The sequence below is a fragment of the Tenrec ecaudatus genome, chromosome 2 (genome assembly GCF_050624435.1).
Source record: "Tenrec ecaudatus isolate mTenEca1 chromosome 2, mTenEca1.hap1, whole genome shotgun sequence".
Taxonomy (NCBI): domain Eukaryota; kingdom Metazoa; phylum Chordata; class Mammalia; order Afrosoricida; family Tenrecidae; genus Tenrec; species Tenrec ecaudatus.
The window spans coordinates 61,563,780-61,587,289 of NC_134531.1; the positions used below are offsets into that span (position 1 = coordinate 61,563,780).

General features: G+C 37.6%; 1 protein-coding gene across 1 annotated transcript in view; it reads left to right on the top strand.

The window, feature by feature from the left end:
• Positions 1 to 23,510, top strand: part of CWC27 (CWC27 spliceosome associated cyclophilin) — a 277,596-nt gene that overhangs the window by 36,085 nt on the left and 218,001 nt on the right. Inside the window, exons 8-10 of the mRNA XM_075541081.1 lie at positions 6,878 to 6,957; positions 8,754 to 8,784; positions 13,748 to 13,902. Of these exons, the coding sequence (XP_075397196.1) occupies positions 6,878 to 6,957; positions 8,754 to 8,784; positions 13,748 to 13,902 (266 nt within the window). The remainder of the gene's footprint in view (positions 1 to 6,877; positions 6,958 to 8,753; positions 8,785 to 13,747; positions 13,903 to 23,510) is intronic.

Genomic DNA, 23,510 nt, shown 5'->3' on the forward strand with positions numbered 1-23,510 from the left:
TAAGCTGAAATGTCATACAGGTAAATGTACATTCTGTATTTTAGTTCAGTAAAACTAACTGAAAACAAACGAACAAAAAACGAGCTGAATAGGTATAAGGCATAGTACCCAGTAAGTCCTCATTTAATTATTAAGAGTAAGGTATCTGGAATACGAGATTGAACATTCTTTGCCTTGTTGGGGTCACATTGCTGGCATTTTGAATACTTCAGAGCACAATTAAGAAGGTTATCCAGAGGAAGGACAATGCATCCAGAGGAAGGACAATGTATTAGTCTGGGTAGATTAGAGAAACAAATTCATAGACACTCAAATGTGTATAGGAAAGAACTTTCTATAAAGAGCAATTATACATTAAGAAAACATCCCAGCCCAGTCCAGATAAGTCCATAAGTTCGGTATTAGCCCAGATGTCCAATGCCAATCTGTAAATTCTTCTTGAGACTCATTTAACATATGCAGTGACACCGAGTGCAGGAAGATCACAGGCCATTGGGTGGAAAGTCTTGTGGATCCAGTGGCGGTAGAAGCATCTTAAGCCTGGCATGAGTCTCCATGTACCTTCTCTAGCTCCAAGGCTCTGGCTACCACCAGCATAACTCCATATGGATTGTAAACAAGAATGTCTTCCAGGGAGTGAGTGCCTGTCATGTCTTCTGTGAGCTGTTTATCCCTTTAGTGCCTTCAAATGAGTTCATCAAGCTGCGACCTGATCGACAGGTTAAACTCCACCTCTTCACTCTGAATAGTCTCAAGTTGACAACAGATTATATAACTACCACAGGCAGGAATGATGCCATAAACCATCTCACACAAGGAATGCTTGAGGAACTGGACATGTTGTAGAGGAGGAAAAGCTAAGTGAAAACATGACCCTAGATTGCAAATGTTTGAGAGGGATATAGCTGAGTTTCTCTTCACTGATAAGTTTTTGTCTTACAGAGGTCCAAACTTTCACATATTTGGCAGCAGTATTTCCTGTCAAATGTCTGTATTCATTTAAATTTATGCATGGATATTCATGTACAACTTAAATAGTCAGGAAATATTTTCTAAGTAAAATTTTACAGTCAGACAGTGAGTGCTTAGGAGCAAGTAAAATGACAGGTGCTTGAGTGGTTTGGTCCATAGCAACCCAACCAAAGTCACTGCCATTGAGTCAATTCCAACTCATAGCCACTCTATGGGACAGAATAGAATTGCCTTGTGAGTTTCTGAGATAGTAATTGTTCATGGGAGTAGAAAACCTTATCTTTCTCTCATGGAGCAGCTGGTGGTTTTGAACTGGCGACCATGTAGTTAGCAGCCTAACATGTAACGCAGGACACCACAAAGAACCCCGGTAGGTAGTCGTGTGTCACAATCAGTAATATCCATGTTATTTTTCTCACAGCAGACATACTAACCTTTGCACCTCAAATCCAAAGTTATAAATGGGCTTTTTCCTTACTCAGAAGAACTAACATTGATAAACAAACACACCTTATTTTGAGAAGAAAGTAAGCACATTATGTTCTGTTTATCTTAAGAAATTTTAAACTTTTCCAGAAATGTATGATGTGGAGAGTGCTGCTAAACCACTTGCTCAGAGTTACTCAGAAGCTCTAAACAGTCTAATTTATAAAATGTGTTTGCCCCTTCAAATTATTGATTAATTTTAACAAATGTAACTAAATCCAAACCCAAATCCTGTACTGTCAGGTCTCATCCAACTCATGACAACCCCCATGTTACAGAGTAGGACTGTACCAACATTTTCTTTTAGGCTTTAATCTTTATGGACTAGGAGTTCTGGTGGTGCAGTGGGTTACAAGTTGAACGACTAACTGCAAGTTCAACAGTTCAAGCCCACTGACTGTTTTGAGGGAGAAAGATTAGGGTTTCTGCTCCCTTAAAGACCTACAGAGCCAGAAACCCTCAGAAACTGTCCAGTTCTGTCCAGTAGGGTCGTTATGAGTTGAAATCAATTAACAGCAGTGAGTTTAATCTTCGTGGAAGCAGATCACCAGAAATTTCTTCCCTGGTGCTGCTGGGTGGGTTCAGACGATCAATTTTTAGTAGATAAGCACTTTAAAAAAAAACCCTACCCAGAGACCTCATTTCCCATCAAATTGTATTAAATTTAAATTTACTTATCTTTCTAGTTATCTATGTATAACTAATTAAAATATGTCAACATATTTGTATTAGTATTATATTGCTGATGAAATACACTACCACAAATTTAATGATTTGAAACAACACACAGTATCTGACAGTCTGGAAGTCAGAAGTCTGAAATGGGTTTCACTGGGCTGAGGGACTTTTTAACGGGAGAATTAGTTCCCATGCCTTTTCTTGCTTATAGAAGTCATCTGTATTTATTGTTACAGTGCCTTAATATTCTCTCTTTTATCTCTCTAATGTCTTAATATTCATTTCAATGGCAACATAGAACTTACAGACAAAATTCATGATTAAAGAGTTTATTAAGAAAGTTAACAAGTTGTAATGCCAGTGCGATGCTGAGGATAGTTGTTCACCAGGCCATGTTACAGAGTTTCAGGTCTGCTAATAAACACCCAAAGGGGCGTATCCCTCTGCTATAAACCTCAGCCCTAAGACACTCAGCTCAGGTTAGGTGGGTCAGCAAAGCCAGCCCTCTGAATTATGGTAAGTGTCCAGTAAGCCTCTCTGCCCTAACCCCACTGCAGTAAGCCTCAGCTCAAAGGCACTGAGCTCTGCTTTCCTGGGTCAACAAGTCCAACTGCCCCAGTGAAGTGCCTGGAAGCACCCTACTCTGCTCCAAAGCATTCTCTTAACTTGCTCTGTGTGTTGAGAAGTCAATCACGGTGTTCCATGCTCCCAGTTCTCCTGTTGCTGCTGCTGATCTCATGGCGCAGCTTGCATCTGGATCCAGTAGGTTCACTGTGCAGGGATCACAGGTCCAGAAGACATGCTCTCCCCCTGACTCAGACTGGTAATGAGATCCCTCTTGCTTCTCAGAGTTATCATTTTATACACAAAAGGCTGGCAGTCCAAGGAACCCTATTCCCGATTACTTCCCCCATTTTCTTACCAAGCCCATGCAGGGAAAGGTCTTTGGTAGGAGTTAGAGGCTTTGCCTAGACAGGCTACATAAAGTAATTCCCTTGCAATTGGTCTTGACTGACCCCTTTCACAGGAAAGTCAGTATTGGTTGCTAACATATTCCTGATGCTACACTGCTCTGACATTGATTCTGGCTCCTTCTTTTCATTTCTAAGAACACTGATTACAATGGGCTTGGTTTGATACTCTCCTCATCTCAAAATATATAACTGATCAACCAAGTTGCCATAGAAGATAACATATTCTGGATATTAGGACATTGACATCTATGGATGTCATTTTGCCAACTATACTATTTGTATTTAACTAAACTCTATGTAGTATGCCTAATAGCAGACATTGTTAATTCATTTGTAGTTTTAGAAGGTAAAACTATAGTCATTGGTCAGAAATCACACGACAAGCAGATTTCCACTCTTTAGTTGACGAGAAAATTTTTCAATAGTGGGAGAGAGGAAGGCAGGGGGAAAGGAAATGGGTGTTAACAAACCCAGGGACAAGGGAACAAGTGATCCAAAGTCAATGGTGTAAGAGAAATGGTAGGGCTTGATCAAGGGCAATATAACCTAGAGGAATTACTGAAACCCAAATGAAGGCTGAACATGATAGTGGGACAAGAGAAAAGTAAAGGGAAATAGAGGAAGGAAGCAGGAGGCAAAGGGCATTTATAGAGATCTAAATACAGGCTTGCACATATGTAAATATATGATAATGGGAAAATAGACCTATGCACATATATTTATAGGTTTAGTATATATATATTTCTATATAAACTTATATAGTTATAGGTTTAAGGTAGCAGATGGCCATTGGGCCTCCACTCAAGTACTCCCTCAATGCAAGAACACTTTGTTCTATTAAATTGGCATTCCATGATGCTCACCTTCCCGACACAATCACTGAAGACAAAGCAAATGTGGTCAAGGAAGCTGATGGTGCCCGGCTATCAAAAGAGATAGCGTCTGGGGTCTTAAACGCTTGAAGGTAAGCAAGCAGTGGCTATCTAGCTCAGAAGCAACAAAGCCCACATGGAAGAAGCACACCAGCGTTTGATCACGAGGTGTTGATAGGATAAGGTATCGGGCATCAAAGAACTACAAAAAAAAAATCATACTGTGAATGAGGGGGAGTGTGAAGTGGAGACCCAAAGCCCATCTGTAGGCAACTGAACATCCCCTTACAGAAGGCTTGCAGGGAGGAGACGAGCCAGTCAGGGTGCAGTATAGCACCAATGAAACATACAACTTTCCTCTAGTTCTTTAATGCTTCTTCCCCCTCCCCTCCCACTTTCATGATCCCAATCCCACCTTACAAATCTGGCTAGACCAGAGGATGTACACTGGTACAAATAAGAGCTGGAAACAAAGGGAATCCAGGACAGATAAACCCCTGAGGTCCAATAATAAGGATAAGGGGAAGGTCAGGGAGAAAGGGGGACCTGAACACAATGATCTACATATAACTCCCTCCTTGGGGAATGGACAACAGAAAAGTGGGTGATGGGAGACATCAGACGATGTAAGACATGAAAAAATAATAATTTATAAATTATCAAGGGTTTGTGAAGGACGGATGGTGGTGTAGGGAGGGGAGGGGGAATGAGCTGATACCAAAGGCTTAAGCAGGAAGAAAATGTTTTCAGAATGACGATGACAACAAATGTACAAATGTGCTTGACACAGTGTATGTATGTATTGTGATAAGAGTTGTATGGATCCCCCAATGAAATAAAAAAAAAAAGGAATGGCTTTCAGTGTGAGGTTATAAATGCCTTTCAGGCATTGGGACATTAGTTGGCCAGTCAACAATGATGTCAAGCAGATTCCTGTAGTGGGTGGGAAACTAGATTAAATGACTCTGAAATTCTTTTTGACTAATAACTTTTTCCTCATTGTGCGCTGAAGGTCACAGTTAACTAGTTAGAAGTCTAGCTAATTCAAGTGCGCAGACCTAACTTCTTGGCCAGGTCATCTTCTGTGTCACCACATCGTAAGGCTTTCTTTTATTTCCACCTGTGCTTTATTTAGTTCTGGTTGTTTCTTTGTTCTGGGTCTGAAATTGGAATTCCTACATGCTCATTTTTCTGATTTGTTTGTAGACAATTTTGAATTTTTTATACTAAATTCACTCGAAATATTTAATATTTTATTCAACAACTGTCCATCAACTAGTGATATATATATATATGTTTTGCGTGTGTGTGTATTTATTTACTCTTCTAAAACTATTGTGACCTAATGAAATAAATTCAACTATCTGATTTTCACCTTCTTTGGGGCTGTCTCTTAATTATATCATTTGTTCCTTATCTTTGTTTCTATACTTGCATGCAAGATGCTAGATCTATTATGAGAAGAAACATCTAAAATGTGTTTGATTGTGTATTTCTTTCCTAATTTAATTGCCAACGTTATTTGAAATGGTAACAATTATTCAGATTAATTCAGATATGTGAAATCTCATTTTAAATCAAATGCTATTTTCTTCTTTTTCCTTCAAGATGTTTAAAGTAAAACATTGGAGATAAATGAAGTTGCACTTTCAAAAAATACTAACAATTAAAAATTAACATTTGCAACTTAAGGAAATGATAGAGTTTAGTCATAGACCAAGAGCATAGAGACCTGATTTCTAATCATCGTCCTGCCATTTGTTAGTGTAATTTTCATTTGCAGTAGGGGCTGTGATAATTGTGATTGTGACTTCACTTGGGGAACTCTTACTAAGAGCATATTTTCTAGAGGATAAGAGAAAAGTACTGGTAGCTGGAGATCAAGGAGGAAGGAATTTTCGCTGTAGCACGAAACAGTATTAGTTTGTTGTTGTTGCTAGTTTAGGTCATTTAAGCCACCTACATTGAAACTGTATACATTTCACATGGCATACTGAATTTTCTTGTTAGAAATAAGCAAAGCTGATATCATTCCCACTTTGTGGGCAAGCAGTCTGAGATCTAATGGGATTATTCTATTTTCACAAATGATACAAATTTAGCCCTAAAATCCACCTCATGGAAATACATATAGAACTCATTTAATCCAGCTACCATCTTGTCTTCTTTCCACTATACTTCCTTCTAATTTTTTATTTTTTACACATTTGTCATAGCTGGACAAATGTATTATTAAATAATTACTTGATATTTTGCTGTGTCATCACTCTTTGGTATAAATAATGTGAAATTAATTATTAATTATTGTGGCAAAATATACATAAAGACATTCTGTGACTCAGTAGTTAAAGTACTTGACTGCTAACCAGAAGGTTGGTGGTTCTAGCCTACCCACTGCTCCGTTAGAGAACGATGTTGCAATCTACTTCTGGAATGATCAGTCTTGGAAACCTTATGAGACAATTTTACTGTCTAGAATAGTTGCTCAACTTGAGGACGATGGATTTTTGGAGGTTTAATCATCTAGTTGTTTGAATATAGGATGCTTATTTGAAGAATAATAACATGCATTTATTTTCTTCTTACAATTCTAACCTATAGTATATGACTCATGAAAATTAATTAGTTGTATGTAAATTGTGATGAAGATTTCGTGTGTGGAGGTGGTAATCAATAGATTTATTTATTTAAAGTATGTCACTATCTAAAAGAAAAGTCATTTCTAAGTTTTGGTTATTAGCATAGCTTTCATATTTATAAAATTTCAGTTTATACTAAATTTTACAGATACATATCTTTTGCTAACCACATTTGTACTTGATTTTGTGTTAACATGTCAATTTTTAAAATATTTACACACTTCCCTGCACTTATAATTATATTTTTACTTTCCAGAGTATGAAGGGCAAAAGCAAAAGTAGTCATGACCTGCTTAAGGATGACCCACATCTCAGTTCTGTCCCAGCTGTTGGAAGGTTAGTTTATGCTGGTGTGATTCTGGGTTCTTATTTTCTGGGTTCGGTCAGTTTTTTTGCTCCTTTGTGTGTAAGTATGTTTTATAATTCAGATTTTCAACCTAGCCAAAAAAACTAAAGCCGTTCTGATAATGGAGGTGGTCAAAAGCTCCTAGCACCATGGAGAGAAGCACTCTAATCACGTGTATTATTTTCTTGCTGTTTACAGTTGAACTAATAATTTAAATTATGTACTAAATTTTTATAATCTAGGATTAATTGTGTGCTAGGAAACTGCTTGACAGTTGCTTTGTTATTTTTTTCTGGAGGCATTTTTGTGTCATTTGGTATTACTGTGCAGCAAAACAGTGAATGGTTTCTGTAAAGAAGTCACAATCCTTTTAACTGATCCACTGGGCGATCTCTCATCCTTTCCTTTTAACTGATCTACGGTGTGATCTCTCATCCTTTCTTTTTACTGATCCACTGTGTGATCTCTCATCCTTTCTTTTTACTGATCCACTGTGCGATCTCTCATCCTTTCTTTTTACTGATCCACTGTGTGATCTCTCATCCTTTCCTTTTAACTGATCTACGGTGCAATCTCTCATCCTTTCTTTTTACTGATCCACTGTGCGATCTCTCATCCTTTCTTTTTACTGATCCACTGTGTGATCTCTCATCCTTTCCTTTTAACTGATCCACTGTGTGATCTCTCATCCTTTCCTTTTAACTGATCCACTGTGCGATCTCTCATCCTTTCCTTTTAACTGATCCACTGTGCGATCTCTCATCCTTACCTTTTAACTGATCCACTGGGCGATCTCTCATCCTTTCCTTTTAACTGATCCACTGGGCGATCTCTCATCCTTTCCTTTTAACTGATCCACTGGGTGATCTCTCATCCTTTCTTTTTAACCGATCCACTGTGTGATCTCTCATCCTTTATTTATAACTGATCCACTGGGTGATCTCTCATCCTTTCCTTTTAACTGATCCACTGGGCGATCTCTCATCCTTTCCTTTTAACTGATCCACTGGGTGATCTCTCATCCTTTCTTTTTAACTGATCCACTGTGCAATCTCTCATCCTTTCTTTTTAACTGATCCACCGTGCGATCTCTCATCCTTTCTTTTTAACTGATCCACTGGGTGATCTCTCATCCTTTCTTTTTAACCGATCCACTGTGTGATCTCTCATCCTTTATTTATAACCGATCCACTGGGTGATCTCTCATCCTTTCCTTTTAACTGATCCACTGTGATTTCTCATCCTTTCAGGAAGGAACAGAAAATTGTCTTGTATCTTTCTTGCTCCTCTTTGAGAAACGATGCATTAGGCTAGTGCTTCAAAGGGGAACTAAGATACTATTGCACTGGATATAGCTCATTTTCAAGAGTTTCATTCCCAAAAACATCTTTTCTTAATTTTCTTTTATTTGAAGGATTTAGTCCCTGCACTTTCTGCAATTACATTGCTTTAAACCAATAGAAGAAATAGCTCTCTGTAACTTCTGTTACCAGAAATGTCACTGTAGGTTGTTGCTATTTCTTATTATTATTTAGTATTCTAGTGAGTTCATGTATGTACTAATGGAGCATAGCTCTGGCTCTATTTAGAAATGTTTGACTGTTATACTTATAAACATATTATTTTGAATGGTTCCCTCATTCTATAATGCCATTCTAAAATTACTTTAATAAAGTAAGTTTTTAGAACATTATTCCCAGCACACACTTTGTAGAGTTTTGGATTATTGAATAATTTCATTAGTTCATTTTAACGCTGAAGATTATTTATTTCACTTTTTTTGTAGTGAAAAAGATGCAGCAGGAGATTTAGATGAAGTGAGTATTAATGTTGGTATAAATATGCATTTTGAAAATTTATAAGAAATTTAAAATTTAAAAAATATATATAGATTATTTTTTTCTTCAAATGTTATGTATACTGCTTTCGTTAAGTTCAGGTAAAATTTTGGAAAAATATGTTAATATTGGATACATTTACTTACAATTAAGAGTATGTGTATATATTGCTCTAACAATATAAAATCATATATATGACTTTCTAGCCTGCTTTTCCCCGACATCATATACTTGAATGCTTAAAATGAAAAGTTTGATTATTTTTAATGCTGTAAATTTGAATGTTGGGTTTATCTCATACCTGATGTGTGGGAAATGCTTGGGGTCAATGATTTTTAGTGTTATAAATACATACATTTTAGGGTATTTCACTCAAGACTATAGTTCTTTGTTATTTGTGCTGTCCAACAAAGCTGATAAACTTGAAGGTAGTTTGTTTTAATGTGTAAGAAATTCAATTTTTAAGCTATCCAAATGCTGCTTTGTATAAAAGCCCATTGATCTGCATTGTATAATTCATTACAAAAAATATCATTTTCCATGCATGAATACAGGTTTCTTTCCAGCCAAAAGGGAATGTTCTCACTCACTATACTGTATGCAGTTGAAGGAGGATGAATTTCTAACCTGGTCAAGGAAACCTTTCTGTAAGAGATAATGTTTTGTCTTACAGGAAAACTAGGAGTTAGCTTAGTCTCAAGAAAAGTTGTGAAGGATGAAGTAGTCCCTGTAACTCAGAGACTATTGCATGCTGAAGCAGGAAAGTGAGCTGAACTAGTACTTCATGTAGACAATAACAGCTGAGATTTCAAGTGTGATCAGAGCCTGGATTTTTAAGAGCAGGGAGGAAGACTCCTAAAAGTAGAGGAAAGTAAATGTGGAAAAGACTTACAAGTAGGAGAGAATTGTTTTAGAGGCAGAAACAGGCCAATGTAACTGGAGTGTTATTACAGGATGGAGAGTAAGATGAGATGGGAGAATTTGAAAGGGGGAAAATATAACCTCCATCCCTGCCGCCATGTCCACTTTGTTCATGTGCCCATTGGGCTATAACAGGAGTGGCAGAGGAAAGAGGAGGACCAGTCTCCACAGCGCGTGTCATCTTATCCACTTGATTATTAAAGTCCTCCTCTTCAGAGGTAATCCTTTGGTAAGCGTTCATGTGAGATACAATTACCTTTACTTTCTTGGCCCATTCAGAGAGGTCTATCCACATACATCTTCCCCACACCTCCTTGTCACCAATTTTCCAATCATGGTCCTTCCAGTTCCCTGACCATCCAGCCAAGCCATTAGCCATAGCCCATGAATCAGTATATAGTCTCACATCTTGCCATTTTTCCTTATATGCAAATTGAATGGCCAGCTACACTGCTCAAAGTTCTGCCCATTGGTAAGATTTCCCTTCACCACTGCCCTTTAGGGAGATCCCAGAAAGGGGCTGTAGTGCTGCTGCTGTCCACTTACGAGTGGCATCTGCGTATGGTACAGAGCCATCTGTAAACCAGCATGATATTTTTTGTCTTCAATTAAAGTATGGTAAGGAACTCCCCAGGAGGCAGACTGGGAAAAAGAAGGTTTGTAGGTCATGGGTGAAAGATCAGGCTTTCTACTCCCATAAAGAGTTACAGCCTCAGAAGCCCATAGGGACCATTCTGCCCTGTCCTATAGAATTGCTTTGAGTCAGAATCATTAGGAGGGAAGTAAGTTTGTTTTTTGTACGTCATGGTGAAGATTTTAAATTTTATTCTAAAAGTGAGAAAGAGATCAAGGGTAGTTTAAAAGATAGTTGTAGGACCAACTTTGCATTTTTGCATGGCTATATCATCTTGCTTGGATGCACAGTCGATGCTTAGGAAGCAGCAGTCAAGGAATCAAAAGACAGGTTGCATTAGGTAGATCTGCCACATTAGACCTGTTTAGAGTACTAAAAAGCAAGGATGCTACTTTGAGGACTACGATGGCCTAACCCAAGTCATGGTATTTTTAATTGTCTCCTATGCATGTGAAAGTTGGACATTGAATAAGGAAGGTAGAACAATGATTTATCTTCTGTATTTGATTTGTGTTCCTGGTCAATAACATTATAAGTACCACGGTCTGTGAAAAGTACAAAATGATCTGTCTTAGAAGAAGTACAACCAGAGTGCTCCTTAGAGGCAAGGGTGGCTAGACTTTGGTTTAAATATTTTATACTTATTGTTAGGAACCACCAGCCTTTGAAGGAGGGCTTCATGCTTGGTAAAGTAGAGGAGCAAGGAGAAAGGGCAAGGTCCTAAACATGCTGGGCTCACACAGTGGCTAAAACAATGGACTCAAGCTAGGAACAATTGTGAATATGGTGCACGACTTGGCAGTTTCTTTCTGTGTGTATAAGGTTGTGATGGGTTGGAATTGACTCAATGGCACCGAACTACAACAACAGCATATTATAGAAGACAAATTAGAAGAAGCAAACTAGAGGCAATGAAACTTTTTAGAAAGCGATTTTTAGGCGGAGAGCTTGATGTAAGACCACAGCTGTGCATTGGAAAGACAATATACTTGAAAGAGTCTTACATCATGCTAGCTGAGGTCAAAGAATCTAAGATAACCATAATGCTTTTGGCCTGGGCATTTTGTTAAGTGGGTACAAAAGAAAGAGTAAAGTTGAGGTGGGAGATAATTAAAATTTTAAAATAGTGAGACTAGTTTTGTACACAATGAGATTAAGATAATTTTGAGAAACCTATGCAACAATAATATGGGATTATATGATAGGAACAAGGTCTGATGTAAAGTTAAGGATTTGTTCTTTAGGTCATGTGTGGAGGTGAAGTCATCTAAGGATAGTGTATCATTGCTTAAACTATTTTGTGACCCAGTTACTTTGAATAACTACAAGTGTAGACCTTCCCAGAAAATGTACCACACCCACAGAGAACATTTTATGGATTTTCAAGGGAGTATTTTAAAAAATGTTTATTTTCCAACAGTTTTATTGGCACATAATTTACATAGCATACAATTGTTGAGTCATTCAATCACATCAAGGGGAGTTGGGCACTCACCACCACATTTATTTAGAACCCCCAGCCCCCCATGGTCACCTCCATGGTCACCTCCATGGTCACCTCCATGGTCACCTCACCTTCTAACTGAGCTATGCAGTCATTATCAGTTCCAGTGCTCTCTTCCCACTCCGGCCCTCCCTGTTTACGCCCCAAATCCTGCTTCCCTCCCATCGCCCATCCCGTTCCCCTGCCTTCCCTACAACAAAGTGTATCAGCGATTATCACACATCCATTCCTCCTGGGCTTCACAGCTGGAAAACCCAACAGGAAACAGTGCAAGACAAATTTCACTAAGATGTTAAGGATAAGATCATATTAGTAATAAGGACAAAAATACAAATGATTCATAATGGAGAGAAGACCCCCACCAACAGTCAAAAATCCAGAAAAGAAATTTCTGCCATGGGACATCTAAGAGATACTTGCACCCAGTACTAATTCAGGCCGTGTCTTTTCAGGTAGGGCTACTGGCCTGGTTCCGAGTTCAGTCCTGCATAATCAGGATTACAGCGGTCTCTGCCTTGACAGTAAGGCTGTTTGAGACTCTTGCCTTTGTCTACAGCGGATCTCCCAGTGCCTCAGTCTAACTACATACTCTGCAGATGGGTTTTGGGCTCCCACTGTCCTTCATAGCCTTCTTCTAATTGGGTTTTCATAATTTTAACTCTGATATTTTTCTCTTCACCATGTTCAGATTTTGTAATTGTCATCTTTGGATCACACAAGCTGGTATGTTCTTCTGTGTGGATTTACCATAGTTGGCTCTTCGCTTAGATGACTGCTTATTTGAATACAACAAGCCTTTAAGACCCCAGGCACTATAGCAATTGATAGCTGGAAACCATACTTTGCTGTGGCATCCTTATTTTAAATGATAATTTCATAAAGTTGAGTGTCAGGCAGGGCCATGATGTAAGAAGTAAATGTTCTTAAATTGGAGCTAGGATTTAGTGTTAGTGAATGGAGTTCTGGTGAGCCTATTTTTTTAAAATTTGCTATAACTTGGAAATTATTACATATGTCATATCATTCCTAGTTCAAGCATGTCAAGCATAATTGTAAAATTTCTTCCATAATCACTCTCTAGACTTACTTTTCCTTCCTGGACATGGTGATGTCATTTTCCTCTTAGCTCCCCAAGCCCTGCAGCCTGCCCAAACCTTTGTTATGTTTCTTTCCCTACAGGCGTAATGAGTAGACGAGTATTTTAGATCTTCCTAGTCCAAAGCATAGAAGTTAGTGGTTATTAGAATTTAGTACTTCTGAATTAATTAATTGACTAGTTTGTAGAAAACCATCACCTCGGCCTTAAAAATTTGGTTTTATAAATCTGGGACAAAAGCTAGGAGTTAACACTTTTAACAGATAGCACATGTGCTGTGAAGATCAAACTTCACGAACCTCTGCTTTAGGATTCCTATCAGTGTGAAGTGAAGAATTCTGCTTCACCATAACTCACCTGATCAAAGAATCCGAAGAGAAAAATGACCCACTTTGGTTAGTTCCTTTTATCCTAGTTGCCCCTTTTCTCTCCTCTTTTGAAAAACTTTTTATTGTGAATTGGGTGTAGGTTTAAAGAACAAATCAACAGTTGTACGTTCGATAATTCATACACATTTTGATCGCATTCATTGCAATCTCCTCAGTGTTCTACCACTTATCCCACCGCTTCTTTCATAAGCTTTCTGAAAACTTTGTCCATGGGTAAATACTGCCCCTGTGATATTATTTTATTATATGGGTGATTATTCTATTGTGTACATATGTCATTAGTATTGGAAGCCCTTACTAATTCAAAACAAAATAAAAGATCTGCCTTCCCCAAAATGTGATATGAGATCTGGAAGTGAAAGGGAAATTGAATTTTAATTGAATTTTAATTTTGACAGGATGAAGATGATGCAAGTGCTGAATATGATGACTCTATGGATGGTGATGAAAAGAAACTGATGAGAGAAAGAATTGCAAAAAAATTAAAAAAGGACCCAAGTGCCAATGTTAAACCAACTGGTGAAGAAGGGGAGAAGAAATCAGTGAGTCGCAGGTGAGCCAGTTCATCTGATTCTAGGACTCAAAAGATTTAATAATGTTCTTTAGTTTTTCATATTTCACTTTATTGCTATTGTTGCTTAATTATTTCCATTTTCATTTCCTTGTTTCAACAGTGGCGTTACTAGCTATTTTACACCCAGCACTTTAAGGAAGCAGTGTTCTGTTTCCACAGTGCTTGCACCGGTTTACAATTCACCCTAGTGTCTGAACATTCCAGTTTCTAGATACCTTATTGTCCATTTCTCTTATTATTTTTTAATGTTGCTGTAATGATTGGGTGAGATGGTGTTCTTTTGCTTTATATCTCTCCAGGATTCTTGGTGGCATAGTGGTTCTGTGTTGGGCTGATAACCTTTAGGTCAATATTTAAAAACCAACAGCAAGTCCTCTGGAGAAAGGGCTTTTTACTCCGTGAAACTTTACACTTTCGGAAATTTATGGGGCAGTTCTACCCTCGCCTGCCAAGTTGTTATGAGTCGGAATCGACTCTATGGCTGGAGGTTTTGACTTTAATGGCTAATTATCATGAGCATTTCTTCCTTTCGTTGGCTACTTGAATGTCTTCTTCAGTGTTCATGACCCCTGCCCATTTTTAAACTGGATTATTTATATTTTTGTAGTTGGGGTGTTGAAGTTTTCTATAAATTGTGGAGCTTTGTCTCTGGTCTGATATGTCATGAAATATTTCTACCACCATACATGTTCTCTTTTTGATATTTTGTGAAGGTAATGTTCTCTTTTTGATTTTTTGGTGTATATGAATGTTTAATTTTTAGGAGGATCTAGTCATCTAGTGTGTCTTCTGCTCTTTGTGTGTTTTTCGATGTTTGATAGCATATTTTGGTATCAAATAGTATAGGTTGCATAGGTCTGTCTCTATGATTGATAATTTTTATAGTTACAGGTTTTACATTAAGTTTACATATGTGTCTTGAATTCCATTCATTTATGTATGCATGAATGCTATATGATACCTGTTTTATTTTTCTAAAAACAGATATCTAGTTTTGCCAGTACCGTTTGGTTAAAAGAGTATCGAAGCTTCATGTAATGTGCTTACGACTTTTGTTGACTCCAGGATCACTTGCCTGTAGTTGGGTGAATTTACTTTTGTCTCTATCTTTTGATTCAGTTTTGTTTCATTGATTAATACAAGGGGGTACCCTAAGAAAAATGGATTCTTTTTCTTAAAAGCTGTGTATTATAAATTATTTCCCAAAATCACCTTCTCACCTTCAATTATACTTTATGCATTTACTTTAATACATTAAAGTAAGTTATAGGTATTATACTTTATATATTTACTCCATTATACTTAATACATTTGTCAAATGTGCAATTCCATTCTTGGAAACATTTTTCAACCTCATCGCTTGGATGGCTGACAGCACCTCCCTCGTTTTTTTCTTCACTTCTTCTGTCATCAAATTGCTGCCTTTTCATGTTCCTGTTCATTCATGGAAACTAAAAGAAGTCGCATGGAGCGAGGTCAGGTGCAGAGGGCAAGAGAGCATGCTGTTTTTTGCCAAAAACTGGCATTCTGAGATGACTGCGTGAGTGGGTACATTGTCGTGGTGGCAAAACCAGTCCCCCATCTGCTACAAATCAGGCCTTTTGTTGTCGTATACTATTAAGTAATCTCGTAAGATTACTCTAAACCTCTAAATCAGTGGTTCTCAACCTTCCTAATGCTGCAACCCTTTAATATAGTTCCTCATGTTGTGGTGAGCCCCAAGCATAAAATTATTTTTGTTGCTACTTCATAACTAATTTTGCTACTGTTATGAATTAGGCGATGCCTGTGAAATGGTCATTCACCCTCAAAGGGGTCATGACCCACAGGTTGAGAACTGCTGCTCTAGATAGAAAGCTTGAATAACAGCCTGACCTTTTGGAATGAACTCCAAATGCACTATGAGTAGACATTTTCATCCAGGAAGTTGATGGACATTTGAATGAGGTTTGTCATCAATTGACATTTTTCACCTATTTTAATAGGAGAAAACCACTTGCACACTTGAGTTTTCCCATAGCACTGTCCTTGTAAGCTGTGTGCAACATCACAACAGTTTCTGTGGCATGTTTCGTGAGCAGGAAACAAAGTCTCACAGCACATGCTATTCTCTTATATTGACCATCACAGAAAATGAGATTCAAGTGAAACTGCTTTTATGAAAAATTCATTGTGACCAGAGAGAACCTTCTCAGGTGACTCCACTGGCTGAACTGACTCAGAGTGAGTTGCTGAGTACTCGCCTAGGGAGAAAAATGTGTGCTACAACAGATCTGCCCCACCTCACATAATTCCGGTTTGTTTGTTTTTTTTTGGGGGGGTGTGTGCCCACTCGTATGTCTGTCATTTTACCTGTACTAGGTTCCTTCAACCACAGTGGTTCTAAAGTAGGTTTTGAGATCAAGAAGTGTAAGGCCTCTGACTCTCTTCTTTATCTATGTCTTTTCTTTCCATAAATGATTGGTGAATGCTTTTTCCATGTCTTTTAAGAATGATGATGGAATCTGGGTCAGAATTGCATTATATTTGCAGATCGATTTGGGAAGTACTGACATTTTCAAATATTAAGTCTTCTTCATGGACATGGTGTATTCTTTGATTTATGTAGGTATCTTTTAGGTGCCGCAGTGTTTTCTTTATGTAGGTGCTTTGTAGTTCTGGCCAGAATGATTCCTAAATGTTTCTTGGGTGGCTATTGTAAATGATATTGTTTTCTTGGTTTTCTTTTCAGAGATCCCTTGTTATTGTAAAGGAATCCACTAAATTTTATATGTTGATCTTGTACTCTGGTGCTTTGCTGGATCTTTCACTTAGTTCCAGTAATTTTCTTGCTTAATCTTGGGAGTTTTTCTCTTAGAATCATATCTGCAAAAGAGATAGTTTTATTTCTGCTTTGCTAATTTGGATACTTTTTATTTCCCTTTCTTATCTTGTTGCTCTTGTTAGCACTTCCATTGGAATACTGAATATAAATGATGATAAAAGGTATTCTTTCTATATTTCTGTTCTCAGGGAGAAGTTTTTTTTTTTTTTTAGTTTCTCTGTATTGATAATTCTGTTGGCTATGGTTTTGTTGTTTTTAAATACACTCCCATAAAAACCAAAAATACAACTAGGAAGGAGCTTTCCAAATCATAGTAATCCTACAAAGGACTTCTGAAGCTGCAGATCCTTACAGAAGCCGATTGCTTCATCTTTCCCTCTGAACAGCAGCTGGTGGGTTTAACTGGCAGCCTTGTAAATAGCCCAACACCAGGTCCTTAATTATGCTGAGGAATTTACCTTATCTTTGTATCTTGTTGATCATTTGTTACAAGGAATGAGTATTGGGCTTTGTCAAATGCTTTTTCTTCCTGATTGATGTGATTGTGTGAACCCTTGCCTATATTACATGTATGTGGTGGTGGATTATGGTGATTACTTTTTTATTGTTGAACCATCCTTGCCAGACTTAACTTGATCTTACTTGCTTATGTTGTAATTTTTTTTACATAATGTTGGATTCTGTTGGCTAGGGTTTTTAATTGAGAATTTTTGTGTCTATGTTCATGAAAGTTACTTGTTTATAATTTTTTTTTTGGCGACTTCTTTGCCGCATTTTGATGTTAGGGTTGTGCATACTTCATAAAGTGCTCTTCCACACTCTACAATTGTTTGAGTGGAGCTGGTTTCCGGTCTTTGAATGTTTGGTAGAATCCACCCGTGAAGCCCTCTGGGCCCTTTTTCCCCCCAGGGGAGCTGGGGGTAATTTTAATTTCTTTTTTAGTTCTAGGTCTGTCCATTCTTTTGAATTCAGTTCATATTACTTTAGGGTAGGTAATGTATGTCCCTTTAAACTAAGGTTGATTCCTCTATTCAGTTGGTTTTGAAAATATTCTTTAGTAGCCACTTGTATTTTAGTGTGCCATACAGTTTGTTGTAGCTGTGTGGTACGGTGATGGTAGCAGTTAAGCCACTGGTGTTTCAAACCCTTGAAGGCTCACCAGTGATGGGCAGGTTTTAACTGAACTTCGAGATCAAGAAGTCTTCTAAAAAAGGACTGGACCTGGATCTACTTATGAGAATATGGGACAGTGAAAACTGTACAAATACCTGGAGAACATTGTATGATATTGTGCCAGAATATGAGCCCTTCAGATTAGAAGTCCCTGAAAATAAATCTAGGAAAGAGCGTTCTCTTCAATACGCAGCTGACCCTAGTGACGTGGATTTATGAACACTTTAAGACGGGTGTTCTAATGTTGTAGAACTCCTAGTGAGAATAAGTAGCTCCAAACCTCCAATTTTCATCAGAACAGGGAGTGTTTGAAGAAGGAACCCAGACAAAGGGGAAGTTGTCAGAAATGCAATGCAATTCATATAGGTGATTTTGCATCAGGAAACCATGTGATCTGCTACGGGGTGAATAACAAACTGATGAGGGATAGTGCAGCATTTATCATAAAAGGGTAAATTTCAAGGTCTATCCTGAAGTACCATGCTGTCATTGACAGGATAGTATCTATACATCTACAAGAAAGTTCAGTTTAATATGACTGTTATTTAACTTACGGATTTTTATCAACTTCTGCTGTCTAAAATTGATCAAGCATGCACCCAAGATGCATTGATAATTACTGGTGATTGGAATGCAAAACTTTGAAATGAAGAAGAATTGGTAGTTGTACATAGACCTTTGGTGATATAAACAATGCTGGAGAGCACATGGTAGAATTTGTAAGAATAACTTATTCATTGTAAACAACAAAAATGGTTACTACCAGTAGATGTGTTGCTGTCAAATCTTTACTTGAAATGTTATATAATTCTGGGGGAATATTTTCAAGTTTGTATTTTGGCTCTCGTGGTCTTGTTTTCATTTCAGCTTCAGCCTGAACTTACATTTGAGCAGCTGACGGTCTGTTTGTTCTGCAGTCAGTCCCCTGGTCAGCCTGCTTTTAGCTGCTGAGATGGAGCTTTCCTATTTTCCTCCAACAGATATAGTCAATTTGACTTCCGTGAACTCCATTCGGACAAGTCCTCATGTATAGTGGACTTGTTTGTGTTGTTGAAACAGGTATTCGTGATGAAGAAACTGTTGGTCTTGCCAATTTCTATCATATGATCTCCAGCTTTGTTTCTGTCACCAGCGCCATATTTTGAAGTGCTGTTTCTTCCTCCTTGTTTCCAACTCTTACATTCTAACTGCCATAGGTATCATTGTGTCTTGATTGCTCTTGTGATCAGCTTTAGACTGAAGATGTTGGCACAATTCTTCAATTTCTTCATTACTAGCTTTTTTGGTTGGTGTATAAATTTGAACAACAGTTGTATTGATTGGATTTCCCTGTAGGTGAATAGCTATTACTGCTTCTTGGTCCAGTTATGAGGATTTTTGTTTTCTTTATATAGTTTGCAGACTTGGGGCATTAGTGGCTTATTGGTTACACATTGGAGTGCTAAATGCAGCCCAAGTGAGCAGTTTGATGCCACTAGCCGATCTGCCAGAGACAGATGAGGTTTTCTACTACTATGTAGATTTACAGCTCAGAAACCCACCAGGGCAATTCACCCCTGGCTTATGGGGTCGATGTGAGCTAGAATTGACTAGCCGGCAATGAGTTTGGTTTAATTTGCAGCCACAGCTTGATCTTCAAAGCTTCTTTAATGCACTTTCAATGTCAAGCTCTTTCCTGTCTGAACTGCGCTTATTCCTTGTCTTGATGAGGCACTGAGGGGCGGGGGCCAGTAGTCAAATGCGCATCTTCTATGAGGGAGACCTGCGTTGATTCTCAGCCAAGGTATCGCACGTATGACTGCCGTCACTGGAGACTTGTGTGCTGTCATGCTGAACAAGTTTTCACGGAGCTTCCAGATGACGGTAGCCTGGGAGAAACAAAGGCCTGGTGGTCTCTTTCCCAAAGTCAGATAATGAACCCCTACGGCTCCCAAGGTGGTCCTGCAACCTGTCCTGCTGACATGCGTCTGTGCGTTATGGATGGCAGCTAACAACAAATCTCTTCTGCACCAGTAGAAGAGGCATCCTCTAGTCATCTGACATGATTTCATCTTCTCCTTCCTTTGTCTTCACCATCTTCTCTTCACTGATCATTTTTTCCTCAGTTTATGAATAGGTTTAAGCCTCACCCATCATTCAAAAGTAAATAAGAGAAAAACCAACAAAACCACTCTTTTTAAAAAACTTAGAAAGGTTAAACATATGCATGAAGGTATTTTATAAGCACACATACGATATACACCCCTTTCTAATTTTTTTACGAACTAGACATAGCCATTAGCACCATCACTCAGAACAAGAAGCATAATATTGCTGTTACTCAGAAGCCCTCATTCTGTTCACTTTTCTCTCACCTGCGAAACTAACCAGTATCTAAATTCTACAAGTGTACATTATTTAGGATTCTAGTACTTGATAACTTCTACAGATTATCTAATGAGTATTTAGGATTCAGAACTTCTACAGTAAGCATTCTTACCCACTCTATAGTGTCTTCATTGCATCTGATGTCAAACATATTGTAAAGATGGAGGATATTCAGTGGAGTCACCTGAGCTTTATTGCCTCTGGAAGAAGACATAACAACTGAACTTGATTTTAATCTTTAAAAAGGGGGGAAAGGTCAACACAGTGGGAATCAAATAATTTTAGGAGAAATAAAATGTTTGAGTGCAAAACATGGTTTAAAAGCTGTATGCTGGTAAAACTCTGAAGCAGGATCTCAATGTCTGAATTACTGGGAGACCTAATTCTGATACATAGGTACCATGTGGATCAGTTGAATCAGAATCTTTGGTATGATACCATAAGAAAATGTAAAGTGACCACAGGTCATTTTAATGTGAAACATTAAATGGTGAGAGCCATTGATTAACATATTGTTGATTAAAAGTTTGGGAAAGTTGGAGTTTATTTTATGGAAATCTTGTTTTAAACATTGTTATAAAGAAAACGTGAGTGTGTGCCTGTAGGTGGCGCTCAGTGACTGTAAATTAATCCTGTAAAACAATTTGGTCTATCTTCGTTTGTTTTAATATTTGCAGATTAATTTTTAATAATCAGATTATATAGTAAAATAAGTTTGTCGTGATGCTTACGATCATTGTGGGAATGCTGTGGCTTAACATGTAATTTTTATCTGTGAATGTTCTTATTGTGCATTTATGATAATGCTTACCGATTTAATAATTTTTAAGAGTTAGCTAGAATATTGCCTGTTTGGTGTTGGGGCAGGTTGAAATCTGATCAACTGTGCCTATTACATTTAATTGACTGATGACATTCCTTTTTCATGAAAAAAATCTTAACTGATAAAGTTAAAGATAGTTTTGTTTTATTCATAATCTGTGTTACTTTAAGTGCTTGTAAAATATCTTCCTATAATGATAGTACCATGAACTTAGATGAGTGTTGAAATTGCTATTGAAGATCTAAGAAAATGAACTTTAAATTAAGAAGCCAGGTCTAAGAATCATAAATAAGGTTTTCATACTTCCTTATTAGGTTTTCTCTTAGATCTAGAAAATTTGAAATTTGTACTTTATATTTTGGGCTCACTTACCTAATGATCAGGCTTAGGAAGTATACAGTTATCTTTAACACACAATTTTAATTTATTTTATAAGAATATTTATACTTCTAAATTTTAAAGGGAACACTATTTTTAAATGATAGTATATTTTAAAAGGTCGTACACACGATAACAAAGATGGAAAGCCACAGGCATTCTAGTAACCCTGTTGGAATCATTAGGATTCCACCCCCACCCACCCATCAGAACCTTTTTACAAATTTGAGTGAAATTAACCAGAGCATTTTCTGTTTTGTTTCACCCTCTTTTGCATCAAAATGTTGAATTAAAGCCAGTAATTGTTCTCTGAATAAAGAAAATTGTTTTTTGTTTTGTTAGAGGGTCGTCATAGTCTCAATATTTTCAGGAAATATTTGATTTTAACAACAGATGATAAGTTTTGAACCAATCTTGGTGTTAATGACATTTGCTTGCTAACTTTCACTAGAACTTGACTTTTATTTTTGATAAGCTATTTACCTAACCATTTCCCCCTCTCAAACATATGTTGCTCTTGCCATTCACAGCATAAGAACTGCTAGGTACCAGACAGAATGTAAGGCTACATGAAACATAAAAAATAAAGGTTATGTAGTTACTGTTTATAAACCTTGACATGTATTGTAGGAGAAAGGATTAAAAATAATTGTAATTCGATTGTTATGACAAGTAATCTAATAAACATACTTATGGATATTATGTAGGTCATATATGTTTTAGAGAAGGATGAAATTCCTGGGTCAAAAGAGAGAATAAAAATCACCATTTTGGGGGGGTAGGTCAAAAACAGTTAACAGCAATTTTATATGCTTTATCATAATGGTAGTAAAATACAAGGGACCTTCAAACAGTTTATGGGAAAAATTCCATCATCTTATAATTCCATTTTACATGAACCTTTTGGAGCCCCCTCATGTGGGAAGGTAGGGATTGCTTAAAATTCAAAGCATATTCCTTGGTCTAGGATGTTAGGTGATTTAGATTTTCAAATGTGAACACCATATAAAAACTTATGTGATCCTACCCGTGGTTGCCCTCTTTGCTGCTGCTCCTGCTGAAGCCAAAGGAATGGGAACTGGCAGCAGCAGTGACTAAGAAGGCGGGGATGAGAGTGGAGCTACTGGAAGGAAGCATGAAGGAAGGTAGCAGAATGTACCCAGTTTCACTGTTTCACGCGCCTGGCCAACAGGAACTTCCTAGTCTGCTAGTCCCTCTGATATTGATCCCGCCCGCTTCCCCCATTACAATGCCCAAAAGCCTTTACAGAGAGAGCCATGTCCTCGGCCTCATCTGCTCATAATCCCAGCCGTGGTTCAGTGTGGTTTGGGGTTTTCTAATCCAGTCTCAAAGTTCACTGCCATCAAGTCGATTCGTACTCATAGTGACCTTATAGGATTTTGGGTTTCCAAGATTGTAAATCTTTATGGGAGTAGAAAGCCTCATCTTTCTCCTTCACATTGGATGTGGCTTTTGAACTGTTGACCTTGTAGCTAGCAGCCCAACATGTAAAATTGGAGAGCTGCTTTCCTTTTCATAAGCAAGACGAAAGCCCCAACACTGCCCACTTAGATGTTGTTCCGTGGATGTTAAGTGGCACATTCCTGTCCATTTTCTGAGTCATTTTTTAAAAGAAACAGTATTTTAACATTAAAATAAATCCTTTAAATTGATGTTGCATAATGCCCCGATGAACACTAGAGTTTATTTTTTAGTAACTTTACCTGTTATGGCTAAAAATCTAGAGTAGTAGAAATGGTATGAATCATAACATTATTATGTATTTCTGGTAAGCTTCTAATTTTCTACCTTTTGGATCGTGTCAGCAAGAATTTTGGATCATTAGACAAAATTCTGTTCTTGGACTGGTTGAAATATATAGTGTAAAAATCCCGAGGCAGCCCATTGAGAATCCCTAACTCAGTATCCTAAGGGGTCACCTTCAAAGTAAAACAAAAAAAATCCTGATCTCTAGTTATGTGCTATCCTTTAGAAATGCGACAACCCTACTGGTTTTACAAT